General features: G+C 37.8%; 1 protein-coding gene across 15 annotated transcripts in view; it reads left to right on the top strand.

The window, feature by feature from the left end:
• Positions 1 to 12,577, top strand: part of PDE1A (phosphodiesterase 1A) — a 341,793-nt gene that overhangs the window by 301,316 nt on the left and 27,900 nt on the right. For 11 of the 15 annotated variants that reach the window (XM_070580369.1, XM_070580372.1, XM_070580373.1 and 8 more), the window contains 2 exons: positions 706 to 826; positions 1,891 to 2,036. In XM_070580369.1, coding sequence (XP_070436470.1) covers positions 706 to 826; positions 1,891 to 2,036 — 267 coding nt within the window. Of the gene's footprint in view, positions 1 to 705; positions 827 to 1,890; positions 2,037 to 9,157; positions 10,392 to 12,577 lie in introns of those variants that run through there. The other 4 variants (XM_070580376.1, XM_070580367.1, XM_070580377.1 and 1 more) reach the window with 1 other exon arrangement.

Below are 12,577 nucleotides of genomic sequence, written 5' to 3'. Positions count from 1 at the left end.
CTGTGTGTCATTTTCTATCTTGAGGAGTACTTTAAATGCGAAAGGCTTTATTCCATCTTGACATCTCAGAGTGGTGGGATTGATGCTGTCTCCCAAAGATGTTACTGTTCTCCTCGCTGATTTGACAGAATACGCCCACATGCTGCGAACTAACACTTCACATCCAGAGAATAATAAACAGCAATTTGAAATATTAACACACTGGCGGAAAGCTCTGACTGATATAATATGAGAAAAAAAAAAAACAGTGGTTGCCTTTCCTTGGTCTGAGAAAAAATGTCAATTATTTAATTTCTTTGGGGCTTAGATATTATTTCTTGTTGGTCAATAATAAAATTCAACAAGCAAGTGAAGGCCTTTCAGAAGCAGTAGTGATCTCTCTCACTGACAGAGGAAGATAGATTCACTCTGGTTAGATCTGAAATTATTGTTAGTAATAATAAGAGGCTGAAAATTAAATAGGAAACCTAATATACTTGAGTTAGCAGACTTAAATGGTATCACTTCCACTGCCTGAGAGATTATTTTATAGAGCAGCTAAACTCTCTCTAAAAATTGTGTTATTGGATTAAAAATAATTGCAAGTGGTAGGCTGAACAAATATTGTAGTTGATACTTGCTATCAGGAGCATCAGACTCTTCATTATTACTAATTTTAGAATACAGGATATTGTAACACTTGAATCTATTTTCTTGCTTTTGTAGGTTTCATTGATTTCATTGTAGAGCCAACGTTTTCTCTTCTGACAGACTCAACAGAGAAAATTATTATTCCTCTTATAGAGGAAGACTCAAAAACTGAAAATCCTTCCTATGGAGCAAGCAGGTTTGATACTGTCTTTTTTGCATCATTTTCCTTTTACTTATTGTTTCTTAGATCTAAGCAGGAGATTCTTAGAAGAATTATTGGGTAGTATTGCCACCTAGTGGCTGTATATTATGTTGCATGCATGTGCCTTTGAAATTAAGAATTTATCGGCTACAAAACATATCAAAGTACTAAGGAGTATAACAGAACAGTATTCCAAATTCAGGAGAATAAAGTGATTTGAATTTTCACGGAGGATGTAGGTATTGTGTCCTGGATATAGTAGTAACGTGTCTGGTAGTGGTGGGCAGTTGGGAGCGGGACATTGTGCTGCTTTGCTTACAAACCAATCAATCACAACCCACTTGCGTAGCTAGAAAGATGCCTGCATCAGAGTGAGCCTTTCAGGTGACATGAATATGGCAGTTCTGCATAACATGTGACAGTAAAGTCCATGACATGTACAACGTACATGCAATTTTTCAAACTAGATCTTTTTCATTGATAAATCTGTTAAGGGATATTGTTTAAAACTTCCAGTTGCAGAAAAATCATGCTGCATTCTTGTCCATCTGAACACACAACTTTTCCTAGTAGCACACCAAATAAATGTTGCCTCAGTGAGGAAACTGAGGGAACGCTCTGCCTGAGAAAGATCCAGGTTGGTCTGGAGATTCAATGGAGGAGGAAAGGGCAAGGCCATTACCCACTTTGGCCTCTAGAATCACGATGCCCCTTTTGTGATGTTCACCAATGGCCTTGCCACTAAGTCAGCTCACCTCAATGTTCTGCTGCTCTAATCAGGCCTCCTGCCTCCCCCGTGTAATACATGTGGGCCCCGACCTGCTGCCCTGGGAGTCCCTGACAGACCCAGCGGTCCTGGCCCTCTCCACGAAGGGAGGAACATCGACACGTGCTCAAAACTGGCCTGAGCACCCGCCCTCCTGCTTCTCCAGTTGGTTTTGTAAAGTGTTTCAAGCTTTGCTCCCTCATCCCACACCCCAAACTTGGTATTTTCTGGTGTCTTTGGTTACTGTTGGCTGACGTACCTTTATGGGATGACACGTTGCTGATTTGTTTAGACGATCAAATATAAAAGGCACCATGAACGATGGAACCTACTCCCCAGACTACTCCCTGGCATGCGTGGACCTGAAGAGCTTCAAAAACAACCTGGTGGACATCATCCAGCAGAACAAAGAGAGGTGGAAAGAGTTAGCTGCACAAGGTACCGTTCTTTATGAAGCCTTGTTTCCATCTCTCTCTGTCTGAACTCCTCCTCTGAGATTCTGGGGCTATTTTCTCCCCTAAATTTCTTCCTATGTAAAATATGCAAGCCCTTGGAGACATTTGGAATTTGACTACCCTTTGCTTATTCATAAGCAAGTCGATTAATGTGTTAGATAAAAAGAGATTCTGCTGCAGAAGCATGTCTGTGGATGGCAGTGAAGTGGATATGAAGGATGGGACGATAAAATGGCGACAAAACTTTCTGTGGCACAGCAACCTCGTATCCATTTCTAGAGGTGCTTTTGAGCCAGTGTTTCAGGCTTTGCCAGTGGCTTTTGTGCTGAGTTAGGAATATCACGCTCTGTGCCAGAGATTTGGGTGTCTGCTGTTTTCAGTTTTACTGAGTTACTTCTTTGGCTGACAGTTTCACTCATGAGTTGGAAAAATCATTTGTAATCTGCCACAAAAGAAAACAAATGAGAAGCTGGCTCTAGTTATTTCTGACACATTTTCTGATCCACATTAATTAGTCCATTTGGTTTATAGGATAGGAGTTAGTATCAATCACTATTTTTCGTGCAGGAAATTAGCTTTCATATTCCAGATCTGGCCCCTGCCTCCTCTCATACTCCCTCCCACAGCCCTGTCTCTCTCACGCTCTATATGCCCTGCACAGCGGCCTTCTGGCAGGTTCTTACAATACTCCAGGGCCTTTGCAATGACTGTTTCTTCAGCCAGGAATTCTCCTCTTGGAGCTCTCTGCAAGGCTGATTCCTTCTTGGCTGGCAGATCTTTCCAGATAAGGAAACTGAGGCAGAGGAAAGTTATGTGACTTGCTCCAAATTCCACAACTAGTAAGTGAAGGAGGCAGAACTCATTCTTTCTCTCCAAATGCTGTGCCCGAAAACCCCATGCGAGGCAGCCCTGCTAAGAGGCCCTCCTTGACCACTAACAGTAAGGTTATATCCTCTGTCCTATTTTTCCCTATTAGAGCCCAGTTTAGTCACTTCAAAGTGAAAGCGCAAGGCTGTAATCAATGGTATTTATTTACTCCTTTCCTTATTTATCATCTGTCTTCCATGTGGGAATGTATGGTCCACAGAAGTCAGGACACGGTCTACTGTGTTTTCCTGTGTATCCTCAGCTCCTAGCACAGGGGGCATATAATAGACACTCAGTAAATGTTTGTCTGATTAAATAGTTAATTAATCCTGGATGGTGTCACATTATCCCTCCAGCTGTGCCATTAGAAAATAAAAGAAATACCAATCTAATGCCTTCATCTGACTCTGTAACTCACGTTTACAATGCTCTATACAGCCATGATGAGGGCCGCTTCCTGGATGCATAACCTGTGTGGCCACACAGGTCCCTACACTCAGAACGGCCCTGTGCTTAATCATCTTGAAATGCTTAATAATCTTTGAGCCGGAGGCCTCCTTTTATTTTGTACTGCTCCCTGCAGTTATGTAGCCAGTCCTGGCCATGGCACAGGGTCTTTGTAATATGACATTATTGTCACTCGATAAAGAACATAACACAATACGAGACCCAGATGACTGTGCTAAAATATTGTCAAACGCATCTAACTGGAGACTTCAAGTGTTGAGAATTACCCCTCCAGATGGACAAGTTCTACTCAAGATACTGACCCTGAAGCATTATAAGATATAAATCACTAGACTATGAGCTCTTTGGAAACAGGAACAGTATCTATCTTATTGTCATTATTTTCTCAGAGCTAGCATGTCCCTAGTACATTATAGGTGCTTTGAAATTATTTACTGAATGTAGTTTTGAATGAATAAATAAATACTTAAATTCAAGTTTGAATATATTTATTCAGAAAGGAAAATAAATATATAAGATTCTCAGCAATGAAAGGAAGAAAGGAGAGAAACAAGACTTCTGAAGTCCCTCTATGTACCAGACATTTTACATATAATTTCCTATTTCCTCCTACACAACCATCTGAAGTAGAAATTATTACCCTCATTTTATACATATGGAAATTGAGGACCACACAGCTTCTCAGGACTAGAGTCTACACTGTTCTGATTCTTTACCCGAGGTTTTTTTCACTGTCCCCTGCTACCTCCTATTATATTGTCCTGTCTCTTTCAAGAAAGTTTGAAAAAATTGGGTTGAAGTATTTATCTTCAGTGAATCCACAGAATTCAATTGACTAGAACACACTCTCCTCTAAGAAAAATTTTAACTAAAGTAAACAACAGCAAACCCCAAACATCAACCCATCACCTGGAACCTGTTTGTCATAAACTTGTGAAGGAAAATCCTCTGTCAGAAGTGGATTAGGGACTGCAATTGCTCCCCCTCTCATCAGCTTTCTGGCACCATGCTCTATTGAATATTTTGTTGGGCACAGACAGTAAATTTTACATCCACATAACGTTCTCAATTTGCATTTCTGTAATCGAGTAATAGCTCAGTCCTACGGTTAGAAAATGTAGAACCAAAATGTGCACACGAGCAGTGTGGCTGTGAGCAAATTAAAACCATAGAGCATTTTGATAAGATAATTCTCAAGGGCCAGCCAAGTACACATATTTTTACTAGAGCAAATAATGCCCAATTTTCTTTATAAAATTACATACTTGGTTTTTATTTCCAAAGCAATGGTAAACCAGATAAAGAAATATTACATGGTAAAAACATCTGAAAACGCTGGGTGAAATATTACTGGCAAGAAATTGACACCCTCAGAACCTGTCCAAATAAAGATAAAGCAGAAATTCAGAGAGCTAAGGAAACTTTGGTGCTAGAATCTCTCCCGAGGGTGACTGCTTAGTTGTGTTGGAGTCGTGGGTTTGCAGACTGAATTTACCACCACATTGGGTTTATGCCAGAAGTGTAAATTTGATTCTACATTTGAAAATTCTATTAATACAACTCACAATATCAATGATAAAAAGAGAAAAATTTAAGATTTCGAGAGATGCAGAAAGAACATTCAAGAAAATTCAATATCCATTCATGTTAAAAATTCTTGAAATTCAGAGGAACATTTTTTCTTTTTTGGTGAGGAAGATTGTCACTGAGCTAACATCTGTGCCAATCTTCCTCTATTTTGTATGTGGGATGCTGCCACATCATGGCTTGATGAGCTGTGTATAGGTCTGCGCCTGGGTTCCGAACCTGTGAACCCCAGGCAGCCAAAGTGGAGTGAACGAACTTAACCACTACCCAACCAGGCTGGGCCCCAGAGCAACATTTTTAATCTACTGTTTCTGTTTTCCCACTTTTCTTGCCTTTATTTTTACTGCTTAAGTTGGCTTTTTTTCCCATTACAATTTATTTCCTTTATAGTTTAAAATATTTACACTCTAGTCCTATTATTTTCATGATTGCTTAGAAAAATTTAAATGCATAATCCATAGTAGAGAAAGTGAAGTTAATAACTTTACCTTTCCACCAGATAACACAAAAACTTTACAAAACTGTCTCTGATATTGAAAAACCATTTAAAAAATACAGACTTTGTATTTAAGAATTAAAATTTAAAACACGTTGAAATTCAAGAATATGAGGATGACTGATTTTAACAATGTTTTGAAAAGTCAAGCTAGTGCAAGAAGATTCTCAAGGTGTCTTCCGTGCATGCATCATTCCTCAGTCAGCTAGGGATGTGTGAAGAGCTATCTCCACCCTTCCATGGCCCTCTAATTGCTAGGATTTTTCTGTTAAATCCTGCTGGTCTACCAGTTACCCCAAACATGGACCGCAACCTCACTTGCAAAGTTGTGAGTTCTTGCCATTTATTCCATACTAAATCCACTACTGTATGTTGGAGAAACTAAAGCGGCTTTTTCCCTCTTTCCATCCCAAACTGAGTTTACCACCTCTGACAGCAAAGCTGGTTTCTGCTGCCGCTGGGGTTGGAGGGGGAGGGAGAGGTTGGGAGTAGCTGCAGGCAAGGTGACAGGTTCCTGCTGTTCTTACCTGAATCTCCAGCAATTTTTCAAGAATAAATGCTTCTCAAATTATTGTGTTGCCTTGATTGACTTCCAGTGTGATGGAATAGTTATTTTTGTTAATATTTTCGAATTTTATACTTGTTTTCTGAGAAGGAGAAAAACTCGACCTCTTTAAATCACTCTAACAGGAAGTCCTCTTTCTCACATTGGTTTTGGGAGAATTAAATGAGTTTATTTATGTAACCTGCTTAGAAGTACCTAGAATAGTAGCACTACCAGAGTTGGCTGTTACTACTACAATTTTTATTCACTGTACTTTTGCTGTGTGTTCTAGGAATTAGGGATACAGTGAAAAACAAAAGAGACAAGAATCCCTACCCTCATGAAAGAGGGAGCAGGGGTTAGGAGCAGGATTGCAATCTTAAATAAGGTGGACAGAAAGGCTTTACTGAGAAAGTGATAATTTCAATAAATACATGAAGGATGTTAGAAAGAGCTTTGGGGAGGTCTGGGGTAAGGGGTGGGGAAATAAATTTTCAGACAGAGGAAATGGCCAGCACAACATCTGGGAGGTGGAGCTTGTCTGACATGCAAGCAATGACAAGAGGTGAGGGAAATTGGGCAAGTGGGAACAACGTAGGCAATGCAATGAATGGGTAAGATGATGCCGCATCACTGGTTTTGGCCCTAGAGAGATAGGAGGCCGAATGTATGATCTTGAAGAAAAAAAATAAAATGGTCTGAACCAAAGTTTTAAAAGGATCACTCTGGATGCAGAATGGAAAATGTTCTGTTTGGGAGGCAGAAATGGAAACAAGGAGGCTGAAAAGGAGGCTATTGTTTATAACCCAGAAGAAAGATGAGGCCTTAGACCAGGTGGTAATGATGGAGGGAGAAGTGTCTAAATTCTGAGTAAATAAAGAAGGTGGCTTGAACCAGTCCACGTGAATAGGAAGAGAAAGCAAAAAGAGACGGATTCTGGATATGTTTGTAAAGTGGAAATGATAGGATTTGTTAGGTTAGATGTGGAGTATGAGTCAAGAGTCAACAACGATGCTAGAGTTTTTTGTTTTCTTACATATTAGTTGTGTATATGTTGATTTATATAATCATTTTACAGAACAATTTGATGTTCTCTAGCAAAGCTGAAGATGCGCATGCTGTATTTCCCAAGAATTTCACTTTTACATTTTTACCCTAGAGAGACTTTTGCTCATGTGCATAAGAAGACACCAACAAAACATTCATTGCAGTATTGCTAATGAGTGCAAAAACACTGAAGACGACAGTCAAATGGGTTCATAAGTTGTGGTGTATTCATATTATAGAACAGCATACAAGTGCCAATATAAATGAACTTTATGAGTATCGACAAGGATGAAAGACACAAATAATACTGAGCAAAATATGTAAGGTACTATAATATAGCAAGATGCCATTTATAGAAAGTTTTAGAAAACCTACAGACCACAATAGGTTTTAGGATAAACATATGATAAAACTAAAGAATGATAGGGGAAGACACTCAGAATGGTTCTGAAGGGAAGGATGTGGGATTTATTTAGAAGTTAGTAGCATTTTATATCTTAGGTTGGGTTCTAGACACACAAATGTTCACTTTGTGATTATGGTTATACATAACATATATACTTTATATTTGTAAATATGTATAGAATATTTGTGTGTATAGAATATTTCATAATAAAAATTTTAAAAATGTGATCTGCTACAAAAGTATGTCTACTGAGATAGTCATCAATTTTAAAGCCAGTCGGTATCAGATATTGCCACTGTAATTTCCCATTGCCATGACCTCTGGTCTTAAATACACTGAAGATGAAAGTTTCTTTAATATAATTGCATTGAAATGAAAATAAGCAGGTTATCTGATGCTTAGAGTTTTGGAATATTAATAAATATCAAGGCTCTGAATAGAATCCCAGATGTTTGGTCATCATCATATTAGCTCTGAAACTATATTTCATAATTATCTCAAAAATGTCCCACTAACCCTAGAGCAGTAGAAGGTATGGATGCTTAGGTTCAAAGATACAAAGCTCCAAGATCATCAATAAAAAACAAAATCTACTTTTAAAAGAGTAATTTCATTCAGTAAGCCTTCTATTAAGGATCTGGTAACATCTGTCTAAGAATGTTGCATGTAAACACATTCTTTTTTGATGGGAGGTCTTTTCAAAAAGCAAAAAATGTTTTCCTCCATCACAAACTGTTTACTTTTTTGGTTACAAAAATTTTTTGGTTAAGAAAATGCCTTCATTATCTATTCAGTATTCCTCAGCATCTAAAGTCTTTGACCAAGATCCACCTTTTTCTGCACTATTTAAGAGCAGACAGGAGATTTTAAGACAGTGTGTAGTTATCTTCCTACTGAGGAAGGTGGGGGGAAATAGAAGAGTCACTCCTCTCTTCTATTCTGTACAAAGTCTCAGGCAAATCATGTAAATTTTCTTAGTCTCAAAAAATGTGACTGCAGTATTTGGAAAATAATATCTGCCCCAATGAAGGAGCAGATATGCCGTAAATCCTTGACGAATCTCCAGTTATGGTCGAGAGTCCTGAACAGCTATGCTGCAGCTTTGAGAGCAAGGCACCTAAAGCAGTGAGGTTTAAAAAAAAGCACGTTTGCTGATACTGGTGGCCAATGAATAATGGATGGCCCCAATTAACAACCAAGGAAATCATACACAAGAAAGAAATTTATAAATTTCAAAGTGGTATATAAATGTAGCTCATTTTCCTTTGGTGGCCTCCCATCCTATGTCATGAGTAACACTTGGGTCTGGAGCATCAATGGAGCAGTGGATTAGGTTTATACTTGGGACTGTTAAAGGAGTGCATCTGAAGGGCAAACACAAACATCTCTTTTCCCTCAAGGCAAAAGTGTTACTTTTGTAAATCACCTGAGAGTTTTGTTCATCTTTAGAGACAAGAATTCCAAATCGAACCAGGTCCACCAAATCCACCTTGATTGGAACAAAAACGGTAAATCAGTCCCAGATCTGCTTTCTTTCCTATTTCTCTAGGAGAATGTGTACTTGAGAAACACCGGTAATGTCCCAGAAGGGAATCTGGGCGGTCAGTCTGGATGGAGTGCAGTATGTTTCTTACTGTACTGGATAATTTTCTGATTTATTTGATATTGATTCAAATCCCCAAATACTAGGCTCAAAGAGGAATAAGAAGTGAGAAAAGAAGGCAACGGTGGAACTGACACTCCTGGATTTGCATTGCGCACGAATCACAGCTGTTTAGGACCAGAGGCAAACCTAGAGCTAGCTTAAGGCAAGCTGGACATTTTAGACTATGTATTAAAATTTTCAGACACGGAAGTGTTTTCTAGTTTCTTTTTGTGACTTATTTCCAACATCATTGCTTTAGAGTCATAGAATATGTTCCATATGATATCACGCATTTGAACTTTTTGAGATCTGCTTTTGGCTTAGCAGCTCATATGTTCCACCAAAAAGAAAAAAATAGGATTTTTATTAGAATTACTTTGACATCAATTTGGGGAGAATTGTCATCTCTATGATATTGAGTCTTCCTATTCATAAATATCTTATCATTCATGTGTCTTCTTTCATGTTTCTGAGAAAGTTTATTTTTCCTTAATAATATTAACAATAATAATGATCATGGAAAATACTCAGTGCTATTAGATGTTAGGCACTATAGTAAACATATAATATATTATGTAATCACTTAGTATTTATAATTAATCATAATTTATTTTAAAATTTTGAATATACTTAGTTGGATTTTCTTTTGTTTTTTGCCTTTGTAAATGGCTATTTCTTGCAGATATTTAGAAATACAATTTGCTTTTGAATATTGATTTGCAATTAATGACAGTTTTTTTCTTTCCCAAACGTATGCCTCTTACGATTGTTTTTCTTGAGTCAACTGCACTTGCAAGTTTATCTAGAACAATCTGAAATGGAAGCGATGATGGAATTCTGCTTGTCTCAGAATTTAAAAGGAAAGTGTTTAATATTTCAGTATTGTGTGATATTTCTTAATTTCTTTGATCTGTTCACTATGAGGTCAATTATATTACCATCAATAAATAAATTTTTAAGAAAATGTGTTTTAAATGAAACATTTAGTTTTATCAAGTGTCTTTTCTGTAGCTTTTAGAATAATTCATATGAATTTTCTTTCTAATTGGTTCAGATAGCAAATTATATTAATAGATTTCTAGTGTTGAACCACCTTGTATTCCTTGGATAAACCCGACTTAATTATGAGGTATTAACTTTTTAAAAAATGTATATATTACTTTTGCTGACTTTTAAAAAATCTGTATTTATGAGTGAGACATGACACATTTTTTAAATTTAATCTCTACTTTTGTAATTATCGTCATCACTTTAGACAACAATAAAACAATAAATCAAGCCCTGACTCATAAAGTTTGATGACATCCACGGTGTAAATACTTCCATCATGGCCAGTTTTAAGCTATCAATATGATGTCTCTAAACATGGAGTTGGGAAAAGGTGCACATTATATATTTGCATCACCCAGATACGATAGACGTAATTAATCTCAAGACATAGATTATAATAAAATGTATCAAAATAATTAGGAAATGATGAGTTTTAAATATGTATCAGCTTTGTTGCCCATAAAGCTTTATATGATCCATTTCCACCCTCACCTCATTTGTCTTGCCAATTCAATTCCCATTTCTCTTCCCCCTCTTTTGCTTGCTCTACTCCAGGCACACTAACCTCCAAACTGTTCTTTTGCTTTCTTTCTTTTGACACATCAGATATGTTTCTGCTTTAAGAGCTTTGTATCAGCATTTTTGTTAGAAACGCTCTTCCTGCAAATACAACTTGACTGCCTCCCTGTCTGCTTTCAAGTCCAGCTTCACCTTGTCAGTGAGGCCACCCCCTGCAAAAAATGTCAAGTTCCACCCGTGTTCCTCCCTTGCCCCCAATCCTCACCACCGACTATTTTCCCATGACACATCACTGTCTAGTCCATAAATAATTGACTTATTATGCTTAATTTTTATTGTCTGTCTTCCCCCATTAAAAATAAGGTTCATGAGAACAAGGACGTTTGTTTTGATCACTGACATACCCCAAGCTCCTAGAACAGTGACTGTCACAAAGTACAAACTCATAAAGAACTCAAACAATTACATGTTGAAAGAAAGGAGAGAGAGAGGAGGACGGGAGGAAGAGAAGGACGAAAGGAAGGAAAGAAGGAGAAAATGAGGAAATCTACCATCTAGACCAATAGATATGATATTACCATGTGATAGTTCTCTCTAAATCCTTCTTTAATCATTTCCTTCCTTCTCTACCTCCCATGATCTAATCACTAGTCTGAATTTTGTGATAATTATTTCTTTTCCTTTTTTTCCTTAGCTATTACTCTTTTTTTGTGTAACCTTAAACAATATATGGTTTAGTTTTACTTGTTTTAAAACTTGGTGTAAATGGAAGCATGTTATATATATTCTTTTATGAATAGCTTTCTGCTCAATGCCATGTTTTTTGAGATTTATCCATGATGACCCAAAGAGCTCTGACCTATTTGAGCAGGGATTTTTCGGATCTTGACAGAAAATATGTTTTCAAATACTATGCAGATTTTTTCTTAAATATTAAGTATTTAAGTCTTTTAAACAGTACATTTATATCATATATTGATTTCTTAGGCCACAAATCAGGTACACAAATAATGTAACTTCCATTATTTTTCTGTGACCAAACATAATTTCTTACTGAAGCCCCAATGTTACACGTTTGAAGAAAACATAAGCTTATCATTCAAATGTTTTAGTTGAATCAGAGTAAGCTTTAGGATTTAAAGAATTAAATTTAGGATTTTTAGGCAAAAAAAATTGAGGATTTTTGACCTCCTTTTCCTTCTTCTTTAGATGGCATCAACTCCCTAGGAGCTAAAGTGGTGCTACGGATTTGGGAGAAGCACCTGGTCCTTGTTTGACTTCTGCACTCTCTGTTTCATCTTCCCAGACATACAGCCTCCCATCTGCTTCTGGCTGTTATCACCTCCTGCTCCCTGGACTGGACCCCTTGTTTCTACCTTTATAGGCCATCAAACCTTTGCTCTCCCCAGCCTGCTTACTCTCTCTCATTCTCCTTTTCTCATAATGCTTCTCAAGGCCAGAGAACAGGCTGCTCTTCCTCAAAATGTGGCTGACAATTGTGGGGCTCTCTCAGGCTCTCTCCTACCCTGACATTCCATATATCCACCTCTACTCTATTCCTTTCACACCGGGAACATCCACCCTGCTGCCACCTCTCAGAATTCCAGATAAGGGAACGTGTCCCTTGGTGGGTCTCCTCTACTTCTGCATTCCTGAATTTATCTCCAAATTCTTTCTCACTTTCCACCTTGGAAATAACCCAAAATGTGATGGGACTGGTAAAACCCAGGGTCCTGTCTCAGAGACTGTAAGTATCTAGCTCTCTTTTATCTTCCAACTCTTTTCTCTCCACTATCTTCCTTTGGGTTCCATAGAATGTGAAGGAATGGGCCTGGATGCAAAAGGAGTTAAACCTCTCCCATCTTCAATCTGAATGCAGCCCTTGTTCTTCTTGC

Source organism: Equus przewalskii, chromosome 17 (assembly GCF_037783145.1).
Source record: "Equus przewalskii isolate Varuska chromosome 17, EquPr2, whole genome shotgun sequence".
Taxonomy (NCBI): domain Eukaryota; kingdom Metazoa; phylum Chordata; class Mammalia; order Perissodactyla; family Equidae; genus Equus; species Equus przewalskii.
This window is presented reverse-complemented; position numbering and strand designations above follow the sequence as displayed.